Source organism: Phoenix dactylifera, chromosome 2 (genome assembly GCF_051530095.1).
Source record: "Phoenix dactylifera cultivar Ajwa chromosome 2, Ajwa_hap1_PhDact_Kaust_v1.1, whole genome shotgun sequence".
Lineage (NCBI taxonomy): Eukaryota > Viridiplantae > Streptophyta > Magnoliopsida > Arecales > Arecaceae > Phoenix > Phoenix dactylifera.
The window spans coordinates 51498108-51520010 of NC_143191.1; the positions used below are offsets into that span (position 1 = coordinate 51498108).

At 39.7% G+C, this 21903-nt stretch overlaps 2 protein-coding genes and 1 long non-coding RNA gene across 4 annotated transcripts; 2 read left to right on the top strand and 1 right to left on the bottom strand.

Annotated features, from left to right (window-relative positions):
* The first annotated feature begins 2783 nt into the window (after window positions 1-2783).
* LOC148714896 (uncharacterized) lies at window positions 2784-3789 on the top strand. Its single transcript, XM_088714725.2, has one exon. The coding sequence runs from the start codon at window positions 2786-2788 to the stop codon at window positions 3599-3601; it is 816 nt and encodes a 271-aa protein (XP_088570851.2). The 5' UTR covers window positions 2784-2785; the 3' UTR covers window positions 3602-3789.
* A 5374-nt stretch (window positions 3790-9163) lies between these two features.
* LOC103714010 (uncharacterized) lies at window positions 9164-10196 on the top strand. The gene has a single exon (XM_089928381.1). The coding sequence runs from the start codon at window positions 9164-9166 to the stop codon at window positions 9974-9976; it is 813 nt and encodes a 270-aa protein (XP_089784507.1). The 3' UTR covers window positions 9977-10196.
* A 1847-nt stretch (window positions 10197-12043) lies between these two features.
* Window positions 12044-19956, bottom strand: LOC120110311 (uncharacterized). 2 transcript variants are annotated; one of them, XR_016399543.1, is made up of 3 exons: window positions 19327-19635; window positions 16847-17008; window positions 12044-12334 (listed from the first exon to the last, which is right to left on the bottom strand). It is a non-coding gene; the product is annotated as an uncharacterized LOC120110311 (long non-coding RNA). The 2 variants fall into 2 exon arrangements; XR_016399542.1 differs by lacking the exon at window positions 12044-12334 and having other exon boundaries at window positions 16543-17008; window positions 19327-19956.
* Window positions 19957-21903: the final 1947 nt, after the last annotated feature.

Below are 21903 nucleotides of genomic sequence, written 5' to 3' on the forward strand. Positions count from 1 at the left end.
AGTTCAAATTATATATATAAGTTATAATATATAATAATAATTATATATATAATAAATAAAAATATTAAATATATGATTTAATATATATTATATGTAAATTATTTATATATTTATATTGTGAGATTAATGAAGATAACTCAAGCAAGCGAAGTCTAGTCGTAGCTTGGCCCACTTGCTAATTGGTCAAGCCGAACTTGATTTGAATTCTGAGCCCAAGAGTTGGCTAAGAACAACTCTCTCCAACCCTGTAGAACCAAGTGTATTTCTCTTTCCACTATGTAGGACTTGTACAAACTTACTGCAACAACCCAGGACCTCACCCAAAATGGCTAGCCGGAAGTTACTATTTGGATTTCTTGATCTTGTATAAATACCCAAGATCTACTCAACGAATAACCGATGTGGGACTAAACACATGCCCGCACGGGTCCTCACATACTCCCCCCGTTCAAGCCCTGACGTCCTCGTCAGGCTAAGGATACAAATCCATTCAAATCTAATCACAAACACCACGATCGGCTCATGGTTAGCCCCAATGGATCCGTGCTGCAGTGTCCCCTAGTCCACATAGATTATGGGTCGGGTCCGCTCTGATACCATTTGCAACAACCCAGGATCTCACCCAAATGGCTAGCCGGAAGTTACTATTTGGGTTCCTTGATCCTGTATAAATACCCAAGATCTACCCAGCGAATAACCGATGTGGGACGAAACACACGCCCGCACGGGTCCTCACACTTTTGCTCTATCATCCTTCTCCACATCCTTTGTAATTATTAGTACATTCTCCATAAATAAATAGAGGGAAGTTTCTCATTTCCTCCAATTTCCATCAAAAAAAAATCTTCATAACTTTTTACATTCAGTTTGTATTTTAAAAACCTAATGCGTGGTTGTCCATCGAAATTCTACAAGGACTCTTGAACGCACTGCTATAGCATGTGGAATCCTCAATTCCACAAGATACTTTTTTATCTCTAAGTATAGGTTAGTGCCAAAATTATTTAGTAAACTCCACACAAACGCAGTTGGCAGCAGGATAGTGGGAGCATTAACCATTGTCCTATATTTTTTTGTATCTCATAGTGGTGCTATACCGGACAGGTCCTATGCAAATCAGAGGCAAGACAGAATTAATTAAGAAGAAAGCATGTTTGGCTCGCACCATGCGATCCATGTAATTTTCTTCCGAACACCCGAATCTTGTAATCACTACTCCTGAAATTGGAGGCGACACTTAGAAATGTACAATATTTACTATGCCACAATGGTGATTTAGGCTTTTTCATGCCTACTTATGGGTCATCCAATAAAAGCATAGATCAGATCTGACTTGTACAATATATTATGTAGTCCTTGTCAATTGCCTTTCCTTTCATGCTAGCAACGGTGGTTCATTATATATTAGATGCATAGTAGAAATAAAGTCTCTACTAACTGAGATCAAGCATGGCGCGCTTGGCTCAAGTTTAGCTCATTTTGTAAAGGCTCGAACACATCTTATTTTTGTAAACAACTCATTTAAGAGATTCTGTAATAACTTAATGTCTTTCAAAATTATCATTTTTCATTTCAAGATGATTATACAGAGTGTACCTTAACTCAAGAGTTCAAATTATATAAGTTATAATATATAATAATTAATATATATATATATATATGATAAATAAAAATATTAAAAATATGATTTAATATATATTATATGTAAATTATTTATATATTTATATTGTGAGATTAATGAAGATAACTCAAGCAAGAGAAGTCTAGTCGTAGCTTGGCCCACTCGCTAATTGGTCAAGCCGAACTTGATTTGAATTCTGAGCCCAAGAGTCGGCTAAGAACAACTCGCTCCAACCCTGTAGGACCAAGTGTATTTCTCTTTCCACTACGTAGGACTTGTACAAACTTACGGTGCACATGACAGAGAGATTAACACCAAAGACTGCAGATATAGCTTCCTAATAAACAAATAAAAGTAATTAATTGCTCCTCGTGCTTGCATGGCAAATTAATAGACAACCAAAGATATTAATAAACTCCGAAACAAGTGCGACCCTTCGTAGAAGTTGCATAACTTCTCCTACTAGCTACTTCTTTTACGATGAGTCTGAAGCAATTGAATTGCTATCACGGATCGCAAAGATCCAATCTAAGAATCGTGTGCAATCTAAGAGAGATCCAATATGTCTGCCTAAGATAAGATTTTCTTTTTTCTTTAAAGCAAAACAGTCGAGAAACAACTTTAATTTGAACAGATCCACGTTAAGATAGTTTACATCACCATATAAACTACCTCGATTTATCAATACAAAGCACAGCTAGTCATAGACAAACTCTAAGAGAGCACGGCGCTAGTTTGTTGGTAGAATCCCAAGCAAACCGCCCTCTGGTCTTCTATTAAACATAAAATCAAAAGCCATATTTATCCCTCCTCCTTTAGTTGGTTAGTTTCTGAATTTAAGATATCCTTTCAGATTTAGAACTTCAAAATAAATATCCCCTCCCTTACCAAGTCTCTCTTACGGCACTAGTTTATTTGAACTTCAAAATGGATTTCCTCCCTTCTCTCTTTCCTCCTCGTCTCTATCCCTTCCTTTTTTTTCTGCTATCTCCTCGTCTCTATCCCTTCCTTTTTTTTCTGCTATCACTTCCTTTTTTTTCTTTGTATTCGTGACTCCTTTTCCAACAATACCAATCGTTTCGTATTCTCTCTCTTTCTCCACCTTCTTCCAAACCAACGCCAATCTTTCTTTCTCTCTTATTTGCTTCTGTTTTCCAGAACACCATGGGGGAAAGAGACCGAAAAAGGAAGAATGCTGATGACTCGAAAGCCTTCGAAGACGACGATCCTCTTGCCCTCTGCCTCTCTCCTCCCTCCCGCCGCCCTAATCCTCTAACCCCACACCCTCCCCTTTCCCCCCCTTCCCCCGGGCCACCACAGCACTCCTTCCCTCCCCCTCCTCCCCCGCCGCCACCTCTTCTTCTCCCCGACTTCATCTCCGTCCCCTCCTCCGCCGCGTCCGCTCCCTCCGCCGCCGCCGCCGCAGCCGCCAACCCCCCTGCCCGCCACCCCCGCGCCCGCCGCAACCCCTCCAAGACCCCACGCGGCGCCCACAAGTCGGACACCGTCCCACCTCCCTTCTCTTGGGCAACCGATCGCCGCGCCACCGTCCACTCCCTCAACCACCTTCTCTCTCAGAACATCACGAACATCACCGGCGAGGCACAGTGCAAGCGCTGCGAGGCCTCCCAGGTCATCTCCTACGATCTCGTATCCAAGTTCAACGAGGTGGCGGCGTTCATCCGGGCGAGGAAGCATTGGATGCATGACCGCGCGCCGGCCGAGTGGATGACCCCGGCGTTCCCGGATTGCCGGTCCTGCGGGCAGCCCAACTGCATGCGCCCAGTGGTGGCGGCCAAGAAACGATCTATCAACTGGCTGTTCATGCTGTTAGGCCAAACCCTGGGATGTTGCACCCTGGATCAACTCAAGTACTTCTGCAAGCACACCAAGAACCACCGCACCGGCGCCAAGGACCGCGTCCTCTACCTCACCTACCTTGCACTCTGCAAGCAGCTCGATCCAGCTGGACCCTTTTGAGCGGTGATTGGTCTCTCTGATCTACCGATCGATGATCATCGGCTGTCTGTCTGTCGATCCATCTCTTCTTGGTGGTGTTTGATATGATGCTCATGCTCCTCTTCCTTGTGCAGTAAGTTTGTCGTCGCTTCTAGCTAGGGCCATTACCATCAGGAGGCTTCTTTGAAAGTGATAAGTGAGATCTTGGTTAGTTGAGATGGAAAAAAAAAATCATTTTTGAATCGTTCATACTTCTTCAAATATGATATCTCTCTTGATATACCAGTAGAGATATTTAGAGGTGGCTTTCAAACATTTGCAAAGCAGGAATGATAGATCTATTCATGTTTTTGACATTATTTTTCATGTTTTCATCAAGCATATATACATTTTCAAGACTGACTAGAATGAATGCATATGCTCCACAGAAATTTTAATAACAAATTTGCTTTGAGGAATAATTAGATCTCCTGCATGGTTATAAATGCTTGGTTCATGATGAAATTCCGATCTACAACCTTGGAAGGACTGATTCTGGTTACTTCTATGCTTTAAATCATCTCTTTTTGTATATATAATCATCAAATTATTTCAACACTACACCCTGATACAAATATTTATTTGGCATAATATGGTACAATATAAGATTTTTTCCGAACACAAATGAAGGAACTGTCACATATGCGGATACATAATATCTGCATAAAACATGCCTATGCAGGTATAATGGGTTAAAAATGGATCAACAAATATTTTATTTAAATGGAAAGTCTGTGTGTGCACACGCGTCCATATTAATTCCTTGTGTTGGGGGTTTTCTTTCTCCCATTTGAATCTTGGATGCATATTTCTTATTATTTCTCTAGAAGTATTGTGCATCATAGTTTATATAAGACAATTTAAGTGCTCTATAAGCCCAATTAGTAACTGGTCCTTACACTTCTATTCACCATAGAATACGCCCTACGAAATTAAAAAGACTAAATATCACATAAATGTCTTGCATTGTTTTGTAAAAGGATATAATAGAAACATATGCAAGTTACACAGTAATGATATATTCGAGTACATAGCACTGGTTGATTAAATCCATCATTCCCACTTATCTGACAATCATTAAAAAGAAGAAGTTTTTGATATATTACTTGCATATTAAGGTAAATTATGATTCTCATGGCTCAAAAGATATATGACAACCAATTCAATCATTTAGGGCACGTTTCCGCTATTCATTATTGGATTAGGAAGCCTATTTGTGCGTAATAGTCCATATCAATCTAACACCCCCTCCAGCTCGAATCCTATGGAAGGAAAAAAAAAAGATGATGTTCATGTTCATCTTTCTAGCATGGGACTTGATAAAGTCCTGATAGTTATAAACTGAGACTTTAAACGCGTCAATCAATAGTCCCAATTCTTGTAGGATATTCCTAGAGGAATGGCCAAATAGACCGTTATAGTTGATTTAATGAAACAATCGATAATTAAGAAATTTCTAAATTACAATGATTTACGTACCATGTTTCATGAAGTTAATAAACACTCGAACGAATAGTTTGATCATATAATTTTTGACCATTTTCTGTCCAACTTTTTTGAATGAGTGATGGTTAATAACTAGCTCCTACATGGGAACTAATCTGCATAAATATAATTACTTTAAAGAAAGAGATTTGGCATTGCTCACATACCAAAGAGCCAAAATTATTCTGTTCCTCATGATGGTTAACGAGACTTTCCATGCATGTACAACCAAGACTACCCTCTAGCTCTCTTTCCATGCATGACTAAGAATCTTTCTTTGGATTTCTTTTACAATTTTTCAAGATGACTTTAGCAACTAATTCTAAGGATTTTATCGCTTCCAGGATTTAGTTTATTTTTTTTCATGTGGGAAAAATGGAGAAGAATAGATCATCCGTGTTTTTTTGGTGAATTTCTCAGATTTTAGGGGGCTGGGGAAGATCAGTAATTGTTTCATTGGTTTTTTAGCTCATTAGATTCTTTCTTGTTGTGTGTGTGTGTGTTTTAAGCCAGTTTGGGGGATCAGTGGAAGAATAGTGTGAACTTTTATGGTAAATTGAACGTCCGATTCGAGACATTAAAGCTCACCATGAGGAAACTTTCAGTTTTGTGGCAATAATAGAAGTCATTTGACTGCTGAATTTTGTAACGTTACATATTGATGGATATAGCAACAACTTTAGTTAGAATTAGCTTTAGAACCTGGAAGCAAAAATAGATGAAATTTAGTGCTGCTGTTTTTCCTTTTCTTTTCTTTTCTTCTTTTGGCATACCTAAAGACAGAACAATTATTCAGGGTTAGATTTTACTTGTCGATAGAGTTGAAACACAAAATCTTGAATGCAACTACTTAGATATCTGGATTGGAACATCCATTAAAATCTAAGCATTGGCTGCTGCAAACAGCATGCTGGGGTAATCCAAAATCTGAAGATCCGCCATTCCTTTTTTGCATTCATGGGATGAACTATTTTCTGCCTTATATTGGAGCCGGAGAGCTTGAAATTTATGGCCAGAGAGATCATCATAGTGCGACGGTTGGATCACCCCAATGTAGTGAAATTGGAGGGTTTAGTGACCTCCAGGATGTCTTGTAGTTTGTATCTGGTGTTCGAATACATGGAGCATGACTTGGCTGGTCTTGCTGCCAGCCCTGGAATCAAGTTTACAGAACCTCAGGTTGAATTTTCATGCACTTCCAGTTCAATTATATTTAAAAACTGTGATCTTTATGCAAATTTCTATCTAACATTTCTATTTTTGGGCAGGTAAAATGTTTTATGCATCAGTTGCTCTCAGGACTTGAGCACTGTCACAATAGGGGTGTGCTGCACCGTGACATTAAGGGATCAAATCTTCTAATTGATAATGGTGGGATGCTTAAGATTGCAGACTTTGGGTTGGCGACCATCTTTGATCCCAACAACAAGCATCCTATGACTAGCCGGGTGGTCACACTTTGGTATAGGCCCCCTGAGCTTCTGTTGGGTGCAAATGATTATGGTGTGGGTGTAGACCTCTGGAGTGCAGGCTGCATTCTTGCAGAATTGCTGGCTGGGAAGCCTATAATGCCAGGGCGAACTGAGGTAACTTCTACGCCCTGGAACATTGACTGTTTCCATTATGGAACTTTCTAACTGCTTTGAGCCAGAGGGTTCACCTGTCTTAATTACAATCTTGTTTTCATTTATTTTGTGTAAATGGTCTGATTTGTTTGTTTGGCTCAGGTTCAGTGGGTGTTAACTGGGGAGACCCTGGACCTTAGCTGACTTCCTTTATTACTCAAGTAATATTGTTACACTGACAATCTGGTTCACCAAAGGATTATATTCACATTACATCGTTGATCTTGCTCATGTATTATTTTCTTCTTGAAAAATATTCCTCTAAATTGTCAACCTCTAAAATTATGCCCTGAGGGTGATCAATCTGCCTAATTAAATTCCTGGTTTCATATTCACATGCACATGCACATCAGAAGTATTACTTAGAACTCACAGATATGAGATGGTGCTGGATCTTGGCAATGAAACTTCATATTAGATACAATTTATAATTCTATAACTGCCTTTCTGCATATTTGGTCAAGAATCATCCTGCAGAGGCGCTTGCTAGCACATGTATCTTCGATCTGCTTCTCTTCTCATCTTTCCACTATTAAGAATAACTAGCCTATCTTCATCCTTTTTCTCTGTACTCTTTTCTTGTTTTGATTCCTTTTCTTATCTTTTATATCCAGATTGAGGAAAACGCAGCCTAGGTGGCTTGATGGTATTGTAATGGTAGTTGCATCTTACCCACCAACTAGTGTAGAGTTAAGTACTCCTTGATAAATGGTCCAATGACAAGCAACTAAATCCTAACAAAAACTTGCTTAAACATTTTAAAAGCCAGCTGAGTAAATTCTATTTATGAGATATTAAAGTCGTCATGTCTGATTAAAGTAGCAACTTTAGTAAGACCGACCCTTTTGAATGGACTAATTCGTCATATTCATCTCAATCTGATCCCTTCTGCTTCATAATTTAATCAAAGGTCGATCAAACAGCTGGTCGAGCTCCTTGTCGACCCAAAAATAGTGTAAGGTCTTAATACTCCATCACACCCTTTCCCACGTGCCAGGTACAATGGAACCTTCTCCATGCCTCTGCAATCCACCAATGAAAATCAACAATAGCATGGTTTAAGTGCCAATACACATAGATATGTGTCATGCAGATATGTAAGTTCAAGATATTTGTAGAGTATACCAAAGACATCAATAGCATCCAAGGCATGAGCAAGCATATGCTTCTTCCCTTCTATCTCATGGTATGCTTGCTTCTTAAGGTGCAGTTGCTGACCATCCTAAAAGAGTATTTTACTACGAAGCATGTATACTGTGAAGCCAATGGGGCCACGGATTGGATGGCTGCTTATGTAGCCTGTCACTCCGACGGTACTCTGTGGGCTGGAGATGGAGAGTTGCCCTTGGCACTCTGAGGTATCCTATTTTTTTGACTTTATTAGGTGTGTCCATACTCGTCAGGTATGATCCACCCGTCCTAGCAAAAAAAAAAAGAAGGGTATTTTACTCCTCAAAAACCACAATCCACTTTCTACCATGTTGTGTTCGAAACTGGGGAGATTGACTGCCCCACAACTGGAAAACATGTTTGTAAAAATAAATACAAAGAACAAGAAGAAGCAATATTAACAACTACTAGAAGTATGACAATAATAATTCTGACAACAAGGGTACCAACTGTCCAAGTCAGTAAAAATCTCTTGTTTTGGTACGGCAGACCTGAGTTTGTTCCTGCCCTCATTTTGATATTCAGTTTGGTTTCCATCCGTCCTAGTTCTCAAAAAAGTTGTAATACTCGTGACAGTAACAATAAAGAAGAATGCAATCTGTGACAAGATCATGACTGTAACACGTCTTACTAGTGAATCATCTAGGGATCAAAATTAGATGGAGTGAACCCATACAAATAGGCCGCATTGCTTGTGAGCCCATGACCTAGCTTGAAAAGATTCTCTGTTGAAGAGGCCTGTTGTTTCCTCTTGTTAGGGTGGTCAACTAATATGCGTTGCGGAGTGAACATATTGGCGCTAGTTTGTTTGCAGAATCCCAAGCAAACCGCCCTCTGGTCTTCTATTAAAACATAAAATCGAATGCCATGTCTATCCCTCCTCCTTTAGTTGGTTATTTTTTGAATTTAAGATATGCTTTCAGATTTCGAACTTCAAAATAAATATCCCCTCCCTTACCGATTCTCTCCTGCGGCACTAGTTTGTTCTCCCTTATCTCTTTCCTTCTCCTCTCTATCCCTTCCTTTTTTTTCTGTTCTCTCTTACTTTCTTTGGACTCTCTCTCTAACTTATTCCAAACCTCTTAAACTCTATCGCTCCAGAGTCCTTTCTTCTTTGAATCTCTCTTATTTCCTGACTCCTTTTCCAACAATACCAATCGTTTCGTACTCTCTCTCTTTCTCCATCTTCTTCCAAACCCTTTAAACCCTAACGTTGAACGCCAATCTTTTTTCTCTCTTATTTGCTTCTGTTTTCCAGAACACCATGGGGGAAAGAGACCGAAAAAGGAAGAATGCTGATGATTCGAAAGCCTTCGAAGACGACGATCCTCTTGCCCTCTGCCTCTCTCCTCCCTCCCGCCGCCCTAATCCTCTAACCCCACACCCTCCCCTTTCCCCCCCTTCCCCCGGGGCACCACAGCACTCCTTCCCTCCCCCTCCTCCCTCGCCGCCACTTCTTCTTCTCCCCGACTTCATCTCCGTCCCCTCCTCCGCCGCGTCCGCTCCCTCCGCCGCCGCCGCAGCCGCCAACCCCCCTGCCCGTCCCCTCCGCGCCCGCCGCAACCCCTCCAAGGCCCCCCGCGGCGCCCACAAGTCGGACACCGTCCCACCTCCCTTCTCTTGGGCAACCGATCGCCGCGCCACCGTCCACTCCCTCAACCACCTTCTCTCTCAGAACATCACGAACATCACCGGCGAGGCCCAGTGCAAGCGCTGCGAGGCCTCCCAGGTCATCTCCTACGATCTCGTATCCAAGTTCAACGAGGTGGCGGCGTTCATCCGGGCGAGGAAGCATTGGATGCATGACCGCGCGCCGGCCGAGTGGATGACCCCGGCGTTCCCGGATTGCCGGTCCTGCGGGCAGCCCAACTGCATGCGCCCAGTGGTGGTGGCCAAGAAACGATCCATCAACTGGCTGTTCATGCTGTTAAGCCAAACCCTAGGATGTTGCACCTTGGATCAACTCAAGTACTTCTGCAAGCACACCAAGAACCACCGCACCGGGGCCAAGGACCGCGTCCTCTACCTCACCTACCTTGCACTCTGCAAGCAGCTCGATCCAGCTGGACCCTTTTGAGCGGTGATCGGTCTCTCCGATCTACCGATCGATGATCATCGGCTGTCTGTGTGTCGATCCATCTCTTCTTGGTGGTGTTTGATATGATGCTCATGCTCCTCTTCCTTGTGCAGTAAGTTTGTCGTCGCGGTACGTAGGATTAAAGAACAAAGGGAGAGCAGAACGTGACATGTGGCGCCTCGTTTTATCTTCTATTAATTACTTGTTATTTAAAGAGTGTTAGATGACAGGCGTCACTTCTAGCTAGGGCCATTACCATCAGTAGGCTTCTTTGAAAGTGATAAGTGTGATCTTGGTTAGTTGAGATGGAAAAAAAAAAATCATTTTTGAATCGTTCATACTTCCTCAAATATGATATTTCTCTTGATATACCAGTAGAGATTTATAGAGGTGGCTTTCAAACATTTGCAAAGCAGGAATGATAGATCTATTCATGTTTTTGACATTATTTTTCATGTTTTCATCAAGCATATATACATTTTCAAGACTGACTAGAATGAATGCATATGCTCGATAGAAATTATAATAACATATTTGCTTTGAGGAATAATTAGATCTCCTGCACGGTTTCAAATTCCTGGTTCATGATGAAATTCCGATGTACAACTTTGGAATGACTGATTCTGCTTACTTTAATGCTTTAAATCATCTCTTTTTGTATATATAATCATCAAGTTATTTCAACATTGGACCCTGATACAAATATTTATTTGGCGTAATATGGTACAATATAAGATTTTTTCCGAACACAAATGAAGGAACTGTCGCATATGCAGATACATAAAATCTGCATAAATGCATGTATATGCAGGTATAATGGGTTAAAAATGGGTCAACAAATATTTTATTTGAATGGAAAGTCTGTGTGCGCGCATGGCATATTAATTCCTTGTGTTGGGGGTTTTCTTTCTCTCTTCTGAATCTTGGATGCATATTTCTTATTATTTATCTAGAAGTATTGTGCATTATAGTTTATAGAAGACAATTTAGGTGCTCTATAAGACCAATTATTTACTAGTCCCTTACACTTCTACTCACCATAGAATATGTCCTATGAAATTAAAAATACTAAATATCACATAAATGTCTTGCATTGTTTTGTAAAAGTATATAATAGAAACATATACAAGTTACATAGTAATGATATATTTGAGTACATAGCACTGGTTGATTAAATCCACCATTTCCACTTACATGACAATCATTAAAAAAAATGAAGTTTTTGATGTATAACTTGCATATTAAGGTAAATCATGATTCTCATGACTCATAGGATATATGCCAACCAATTTAATCATTTAGGGCATGTTTCAGCTATCCATTGTTGGATTAGTAACCCATTTGTGCATAATAACCCATGTCAATCTAACACACCCTCGAGCCCAAATCCTATGGACGAAAAAAAGAGAGGATGATGTTAATGTTCTTCTTTCTAGAATGGAGCCTGATATTGTACTGATAGTTATAAACTGAGACTCTAATTGGACAGGTCAATAGTCCCAATTGTTGTAGGATATCCGTCGAGGAATGGCCCAGTAGACCCATAGAGTTGATTTAATGAAACAATGGATAATTGAATCCCAAGGACTTACTCTAATCGTGATTTTGACTCTATTATGATACCTCCCTCTGTCGCAATAGAAATCGAGAATGGAGGTCTCCGTCTCAGTCTCGTGCCTTCATTCCGATTTTCTAAATTACAATGATTTACGTATCATATTTTATGAAGTTAATAAATACTCGAACGCATAATTTGATCATATTACTTTTGACTATTTTTTTTCCAGATATTACATCATAATCATCAACAAAATATTGATTTATAAACCTACTGATACCAAGAAGGCTGTAACCTCATAATGAATAAGATTTAGTAAATGATCTGGACGAGCATCAACGGATGGATCCTTTCTTTAACCAATAAACATGAGCACCTCTATCTTTTTTGTGCCATTGGCTAGGAAAATAATGTCAAATGGTGCTTGCTTTCTTGATTGCTTGCATGTGTGCTTGCTTTCATGTTCGCATGCATGCATTCTTGCCTTATAATATAGCCAATAACCAAGGTTCGCAATACCAGTTTCAATATCATTACCGGTACCACGTTGGTATAATGTCAGTACAAGTCGGCTCAATATGCTGCACTTAGCACACCTCCCATACCAAGTATTGGTTTGGCACCAATATGGTATAGGGCAGTATGCACCGATATGACGAACCTTAGCCTATAGCATTATGTAAGGATATATAAAGCCCTGCTAGCCTTAGAATGCATCCCCCACCTTCCAGAGTTGCATTTTCTGCTTTTAGAAGTACATCTGTCCGAGGACTTGTACCAATTGGCACAACTCGACTATCCTACATGAAAGTGAATAAGAGAGAATAAGAAATTTATGACATTCCATAAATGAATGCTAGAAAACTGCAGAAGAAAGGCATATAACTCAAGGTGATACATAGATATGAAAGTTTTAAGTGCAAGATTAGAACTACTCATCATCACTTAAGAAAAGAAACGATCTCTATTTTTGAAGGAGATACAATAGATATAAAATTGTCAAAAAAAAGTTGCCCGTACAATTAGATTGGCATGTATTATCCACCAGTAAATTGTGAATCTTATGAAGGCACAGAAGCATGTTCATCAGTTCTCCACAAACTACTATGTCTGCCTGATTCTTTTACATCTACAATTACCCTAATCTAACAATTTAGCAACATTTACAGTTACCCAAGACTAGCATTCCATACATAATCAGTGGTGTCTGTCACTAAAAGACAGGTTGAAATTTCCTTTTCTAGGTTAGTATGTAAGACATCACCTGTAATGTCCGGGCCCACAACCTACTAGGCCCAATAAGAAATGGGCCCAGTTAAGGGTTTGGGCCCAAATTTCACAGTGGGCAGTGCTGTTATAATGTTTAAAAAAAAAAAAAAAAAAAACGAAGGGATAAGACCGACAGGGAAGGGTGACCCTCACCCCTGCTGGCAGCCGATGCCGGCGCACCGGAGATAGGGGGGCGGCGGCCAGTCCCGGAGAGGGGAGGAATGGAGCGGATGGGACCTCTCAGAGGGGGGTCTCATCCTCTAAACAAATATTTAAGCCTCTGCCGGCAACCCCAAATCACAGACCCCCAAGAACACTGAACGAGAGAGAGAGCCGAAGCCCTGGAGCCGAAGGCGAAGGAGCCCTGAACTCCAAGAGGAAGGAGGGACTACCAGGGGGAAGAACTGCCCAACGGTAACCAGCAAAAAGCCAGGTAAGCCCCCTGCCTTCTCTCCCCCTGTTTTGTGCAAGACAACAAAGAAACAAAGAAAGAAGGGAGGAAGGGGACTGCTGGCAGACCAAGGGAGCGGCCGCGGGCATCTCGCAGTGCCGCCGGCTTCTCCCGGCATCTCTTCCCCGTGGGAGAAGAGAAGGCCGCCGCAGGCGCGGCCGTGGACGCCGCGAGCTCGGCCGTGGCACCGCCGACTGTGGCTCGGCCCTCCCAAACCCCCCTTCTTCCTTCACAGGGGAAGAATGAAGAGAGGAAGAGAGAGGGTTTGGGAGTGAGAGAGAGAATATGGGGGGTTGGTGAAGGGAGGTTGAAGAAAAGACGAAGAATGAAAGAAAGAAAGGAAGAGGGAAAAGAAGAGAGGAAGAGGGGACTCATCCTCGTCGTCGTGTGCGGCGGCCGCCGGCTTCGGCCGCGAGCACCGTCGACGCAGGCGCGGCCGAGAGTGCCGCAGGCTCGGCCGGGGATGCCGCGGGGCTTGGCTGCGGACGCCGCCGGTCGTGGCCCGTCCCCCTCCGCTCGCCGTCCTCCCTTTCCGCTCGTCGTGCTCCCATCATCGGAGAAGAGAGCAAGGGGGAGATCGGGATGAAAGAGAAGGGAGGAGAGGAAGCTTCGGGAAGGAGAAGAAAAGAAGAAGGAGAAGAGAAGAAAAATGGAAGAAAAAGGGAAAAGAAAAAGAAAAGAAAAGAAAAGAAAAAAAAAAAGAGAAGAGAAAAGAAAAGAGTGGGTTAATGGGTCGGAATCGGGTTCGGGTCCGAAACCCGTTAAGCCCAATAATAAGAAATTGATTTAGCCAATTGAACCTAAACCCGAGCCTAATTAAATTGGGCTAAGTCTGGACGAGCCCAAACTGCAAATTGGGTCAAATCCGAACCGAATTAAGCCCAAATTAATTTGGGTCCGAACCCAATTAAATTGAGTTAGTTCCAGCAGACCCAATCTGGTTTTAAATCGAACCCCAAAGGCTTCAAATTGGACTTGGGCTAAATCCTTGGATGGGATCCAAGCAAGTAAGTTCATAATATGATGAACTAAGAGATTTTATAATAAATAAATGGGGAATAATGTAATTCCTATTATGTTGTTTTAGGTGATTAAGGATTTATCACCTGGACTTGAGCAATTTGGAAAGCGAATTGAAGTAAGTAATCTGCCTTAATCTTATCGTAGATCCTGTATTACGTTTTATAAGATGAATCAGAGTTTTTCATACAATTTGAATTGTATACATGATTTGTGAAGAGAGTAAGTAACTTGTTTTAATCTTGTTGTGAATCGTGTATGTAAGTAGCCTGCCCTAATCTTTATGGATCATACATGAAATTTAACATGTTATGCATGTACTGTAGGCTAAGAACGATATGTGTATCTGACATGCTCTAGTTACACAAGTTATGATGATATATGTTTGATATTCCGTTATGCCTACAAAATACTGGGATTACGTTACATGCTAAGATATGAGTTATGAAATATGAACATGAGTGGTACATGTCAGTCACATAATTCATAGTTGTGCACATATTATGTTTTCATAGCTCTTGTGATACATGCAAAATGAATGGAGTTCCATGTTATGATTTTTCTTAGCATGAGTGTAAAGAATGATAATGATTTGCTCTAGCTGCATATTGCTTGTAAGGGGGTACCTAAGAACTACTAATGCTACGGGCCGAATGCAACTGAGCCGGCCTTACCAGTGGCCGATAATGACTGAGCCAGCCCCGCCAGTGGCCGACTAATAACTGAGCAGGCCCCGCCAGTGACCATTAATGAATTCGCCGTAGCATTTATAAGGTCTACCTATACGGAGCATTATTTATGAACTCTTAAGAGCTACTGACCCGATGTAACTGAGCCGGCCTTGCCAGTGGCCGAGAATGACTGAGCCAGCCCCGCCAGTGGCCGCCTAATAACTGAGCCGGTCCCGCCAGTGGCCAAGAATGACTTCGCAGTAGCATCCGAGAGAATGGACCAAGGCATGCCGGGGGCACGGTTTCATATGCATACTTTATGAAAATGATATTTGAAGCATGATCATGAGGCTCGTTTCAGAGCCTGGGTATATGAGGCGGGTGCTTCCAAATCCTGCAGATGTGTTTTTGGGGAGAAGCAAAATCGGTGAGGGGTGAAGGACGCTTGCGTGAAGCCCCGAAACCGGCCAACATCTGGCAGGGGAGCCCCGTGTTTCCCCCTCATGTGGGCCCGATAGTCACGTACCCTGCGCAGGCGGGCCGTGACATTTATGAACGTGCTTGGCCAAAGCATACATTGTTTTACAACGGGTTTTTTTGAATATATCGTTATGAAATGTTGTATTTTGCTATAACCGCTATCTCCTTTAAATTGCATACATATTATGCCATGAAGATGATTAGATAAATATGCATGTCAGCTTCTCAAACCCTGCATAAACATGGTTACCGTTATGTTCGATCCGGTAAGATTATGTATGATTACTTACTGAGCCGTGTAGCTCATATCCGTTCGTTTACTTTTTCTTTCAGATCCTTACCACTGATAGCTGCCAGAGACACGTTAGTTTGGTATCAGGGCTTCTTTCTTTTGGGGTAAAGCAAGAATACTTTTGTGTACATAAACTACATAGAAGCTCTGTATTTGGGTACTGACCAGCATGTTGTACTAAGAATGCTTTCATATGAAAAGATTCGATTGGTTTGACTACCCTGTTACCCAGGTATGAGGCTGCGTGCTATTATGGGCGGTAGTCGGCAATAGCACGGCCGTGTCACGGATCCGGATCCGGGGCGTGACATCACCCTTAGCCAACATGTCTTCCATCTTGCTTCTTTTTGGCTGCACCCTCCCAAACTATGCATAGCCTGCATTCTTCCTTAGTTCCGGCCATAAGGACTTAAGGATTAACTCCAATCTATATTAAATGGACATGGTTTCATGTGTCAGGTGTGAATGTGTGTCTAAGCGTTATATCCTTTCAATATCTAAAAAATCCCTTCTTGGAGAAATGTTTGAGCGTCACATCAATGCTCATGTTTTAAGTATCAGGAGCAATTACTTGGGCTATATCAAAAGATCCAGGTAACACAAACTCCAACACGTACATACTCCTCAGGTTCCGCAATAGCTTAGGCAGGTTCATGCTCGGATATTTGCATGTAGACTTTGAAAGCCAACGATCAGACCAGTGAACTGAGACCTTCGTTATGGACCTTTCAAGAGGACATCTTGATGAAGGTCTAATGTCAAAATAATTGGCTGCTAATTTACCCAGTAATGTTCTAAAAGCATATATCTTCCTGCCTTCATATATCTAGGAAAAATACATCATATAAAAAACAGCTGCGTGGAAAAGATTATGAGGGACGAGGAACAATATATCAAGTTAAGCTTGTGGCCCAAGACAAAAAGGTTTACAGAAGAACTGTTGAAAACATGATGTGAAACTATTCTTTCTGTTAAATATGTTAGAGAACGGCCAAATCACATCCTAACCTCCACCAGTCAAACTTTATAACAGAACAACATCAACATGATATGTAACTATTCCTTTACTGCTAGATATATGTTACTAGCAGAAATATCATCTCCTACACTTGTAATACTCAATCTTTACCTGACATCACCAGGGTAATCTGCAGTTCAAGATGGAGGAGCACAGAATATAATGTACGGGAATTGTAGTTCCTCCCAGAGAAGGAAGAATCCCAACTTCTATCAATTCATCATGGTGATCTGTAGTCATTGTCTGTCCAAAAATTTGGCAACCTGGATTTTCCTGTTAACAGATCATAGGAAGAATATTTTATCACTCCAAAAAAAAATGTAATATAATTTTAATACTTATGAACTCATTGATTTATTTTATGTAAAAAATCACTTTGATAAATATATGAAACTTTTGCTTTCTCAAAAATAAAAGAAAAAGGGTAAGTTTAAATGTCCAAAATTAAAATGCAATGGAGAATGTTGGGTGCACGAATCACTTGTCATGCTTGAAAGGGTGTATCCTGTCACTATTAGAATCTAGTATAAAATAACAGAAAAAAAATGTCGTCTCTAGACCAATCTGGTTCTCTGTTCCATGTTTAAGAAAAAGAATAAAGGAAAAAAATGAGCATTATACAATTTTAAGAATGAACTTTAATAGCATGTATATCGACAGCCGGTGCTCTCAATCTTAGTAGAATTTTAAATATAGATGTTGATAATCAAATATTATCCATCCGAGTTCCTTCTACTTGTTAGCTAATTAATTCAAATATTGTTAGAAAATGAAGCATAACATTTTTGCTTAGGGGAATTGATACTCAATTGTTGGATTTACAAGGTGAGATCAAAATAGGATGGCAGAAAGGATAAGAATAATTGTATGCAAGATTATGAATTGTACAAAACTACATCCCAAATCTTTCTATGCTGTTCTAGGTCTTCAAATCATGACACTGTCTTACTGTATGTCTTACTGTATCTCTGGATTCACAAGGCAAAAACCTAACAGATTAGTTAACTAAACATGTAATTAGCTTAGGAGTTATGATTAAGCTATAATTGCTCATGTTTTCTTTTTTACAAATTAATTTATTTTTTCAAAATTCTTATAGTATAGAATTCCCTTTAGACAGTTGGCTTTCCTCAGAATCTCTGTGCCTTGAAATTGGCATTTTCAAGGAGAGCGAGAAAGAAACATGAATAATGTATCTCATAAAAGATAATATATCAGATAGGTAACTAGTTCAATTATCTTTACAAGGATTTGAATGAACCTGTCGCCATGTTTCAGCTACCATACGACCAAGTACACCTGACCCTACAATCACTAAATCATTCTCCCGGACAACACCAGGTGATGATACCTTCACTCCCGCATCATGAGATGTTCCTCCATTCATCAAAGCAAAAGTGGACTTTCACAATCCTTCAAATCAGTCATCTCTGACAGTTTATAATGTTGAACATGTATAATAAAGTTTTGAAATTCCATAGAATGCAACAACTCTAATGCAAGAAAAGTCTCGATTATATCTGGTAATGCTATCAGATACTAAAATTTCCTGATTGCTATTTCAAAATTAATAATTGCAGCACCCAGAAAATAAACTTCAAGATTTCATTAAAATCAAGTGCTTATTCATGACATAGACACTAAATTTAATTCCATATTAAAGGTGTTTTTCTGATTAGCAAAAAACCAAACGATTTTGTCCCAATCTAGCTATATTAGATTATTTCCACCCCGAATCTATTTTAATACACAAGGACTCTAAGACAAAATTAAGATGGAAGATGGAGGGATAATCTGGAATATTTTTGCCTAAGTTCTAACCAAAAATCATGGTCGCACTTTTTAGCTCAATCCAATGATATAGCAACTCTATTAGAAGTTTCCTAGCATCCCAGCAGCTAGAATCTTCAATATATAAAAGAAGAGTGAAATCCGATGAAGATCGCACTTCACCTCAAAAGTGAGTCACAAGACACTCGTATGGTAGAAAAGTAACAGTCTACACACATCCAAAGCAACCAAGTAATAAGTTCATGACATACAAAGTAGAGAAAAGATTCAGAGACCACCAATGTTTTTAAATAGAATTTTTTTACATGTATACCCTCCTAAATATATGAAATTACATGAATACCGTCATAGAATTACTATTTGCATGTATATCCTTCTTTTTTTTTTCTTTTTTACATATGTACCCGTATCATTTAACGTCGTTAAAAAATAAATGACTAAAAATTAAAATGACATGCAGTGATTTCCTTCAGCAAGAGGAATTCCAGTAAGCTGGAAACAGCAACGTCGACTGGAGAAACCAAATTTCCATCTTTATCGAACCTTAGCCGATTTTCACCCCCATCTAAATCCAAATTTAATCTACTGCGGAGTCCTCATGATACACACTATACTAAGAAAAACAAAGAACTACACTGAAAGAACTATTATCAAATACAGTAATCGTATTCGAAAAAAAAGTAATTTAGCGCAAGTGGAATCCGTGGCCTCAACCATTCAAACCAGAATTCCACATTTAATCTACAGCAACGAAGACTAGAGAAACCAAAATTCCATATCTAAATCTAGCCTATTCTTACCTCTGTTTGAATCCAAAAACCCTAGCGAATGCATCAACAAACACAGCGATTCGAACACATAGTACCGAATTGAGGCGATGCTGACCAGTTGCTGCCGGAGAAGAGGCGGAGAGCGGCATCGAGATGTGAGAGCGTCGTCGTTCCTCGAGGTGGAAGCTGGAGTTTTGGGGGCGACTGAAGGGGTGAACTTTTCGAGGCCGAGATAGGAAGAAGGGGGCAGGAGAGCATAAAAGAAGAGGCAGCCTGGGGATTGGAGCCGTGAATTTTTTTCTTTTCCTTTTTTTTTTTTTTTTTTTTGCGTAAGCCAGCCGCTCACAACACTCAGCACAAAACATGATCTAACGCCAGTAACAAATAATCAAAAATACTAAAAAAAATATTTTCAAAGTAGTGGGCTGCAAAGAAGGCGATCCAGTCGCTGTATTTGTCTTTCGAAAAACATGCGAAGCCCGAAATGATTCTAACTTCTCCATGAGTCGCCAAATATCCTTCGATGGAGACATAAGAGAGAGAAAGAGGGGCTTGGTTGATAGAGGATCAAATTTACCAATACGTCACGAAATGCTATGGTTCTTATATATGATTTCTTAATTTATTCAAAAATAATTCAAAATCTTTCTCTGTCTCAGCTTCTGGACTAACCTGAAAAGGTAAGGGCTACCTATTAGCACCGTGTACGTAGTTGTTAAGATGAAGCTTCATTTGGTATTGATTCTAGACTAGACCAGAAATAGCCCAATGAAACTGACTTGCCTTCCTTTTCTTGGGTGAGTCAGTGGAGTCTGTTTTACTTGAGTTGCAAAGCTGGCAATGCAAAGCATGAGGGGCGCACTCATACGTCTTTTGTGGCAATCTGCAGGCAAGAGGGCAAAGGATTACGAAGGAGAGTCAAGGCAAAGCAGCGATTCTCTTTCTGCTATCTTCCCCCAAGGGCCTATGGGACTGATTTTTTTTTATTTTTGAGGAATTTTTTTTTCTTTTTCTTTCTTCTTTTTTTGGATTTGGACGCACATGTTTTCCTATGTGTGATTCGTTGGAGGCCCAACGATGATAAAAAAACAAAAAAAAAAAAAACAAAACAAAACCAATGCATGGGAATGAGCTTGCCGCAGCGTGAAGCTACGATTGTCACCGGGCACACGACCATGCAAACTCTCCCTCCCTCGTCATAGTTGACTTGCACCCAAAAAAAGGATGAGCGCCCATTCATGATCCGGATCCTACTCGATATTGGTCTCTTATTGAGAAGCCCGTACGAGTAAAAAGGATTGGGATGAATATTAGACCTAGCTAGAAGCCATTTGTCCATAACTTTTAGTCCAAAAACTTAAAATATTGTGTCTTACACTACCTAAATTCAAATGTATTGAAAATCAATAAATTTGATTAAAGCAATCTCTCTCAATCCTCTTATATGGAAAAGAATGTTCTGATTGATGGAAAGCACAATTTCTTGTCTATTTATAAAAGTGAAAGGGTTAGATGCTTAAGCATCCTTTCGTTGAATGCATCCATTCACATAATCCATCCATTCATCAAGAGTTGTGTTACTTGGAATTACTATTAGATCAGGATGCACCTCTACGCTTCTTTTTAAGATACTGTTAGAGATATGTCCGTAGAATTTCCTTAAAAATTTAAGAGAGGATAGAGATAAACACTAAATTATTTGGGAGTTTAAGAAAAAATTTTATATTTAACTAGGTTTATGTTTTGATAAATATCTAATACGAATTTCTAAAATTTCAAATTATTGAATTAAATATTTTATTAATAAACCAACATAGCATGTGGCCTCTAGCATCATGAATATCAAAACCATAGCAGGATCCATAGCAGGAACTCCTTATTTTTAATGCATGGTAAGAATGTAACTAAAGGAGGCTTAATCTAGACCGACTTTGCTCAATTTTAAATTAGAAATAGTTTTGAGCTTTAAGCTGAGATCAAGCTTGGCTCATTCCTTATTCTAAATACGTTCTATTATTTGTTTAGTATTTCTCATTTTTAATTTTACATTGTATTTCTCTCTTTCCATATTTATTTTCAATCTGATATTTTATTTTATTCTTTACTGTTACATTAATATTTATTCTTTAATTTCTATTTTTTTCACTTTATTTTCTTTTGCACTATTTTGTGTTTCGTATTTTGTATTTTCCATATTTTTATTTCATTTTTGATTCAAAGCATTTTATTTTGGTGTTGATTTTTATATTTTATTTTTTGTACAAAATTTAATTATTTTTAACTTTTTAACACCATGTTTGTATCTTTGCTTCTCTTTATTTTCTTTTTCAGTTTCTAAATGTGCATGGACATGCACACACATATAACCCGGCATTTTAGATATTAAATAGCATTCGTTATTGTTCATAATATAATCTTGAATATCTTCCATTTTGCCATATTAGCACATCCAATCTCTTCTCATATTTAATAAGTATCTCTAATTAACTCAAAATTTGAAAAAGAGAAAATATGCTTAACTTATGCTAAGCAACTACTTCTCTATAACAAAATACAATATGCTTAATGTAGACTAAAGTTTAGTTTCTTTATAAAATTGATACATGA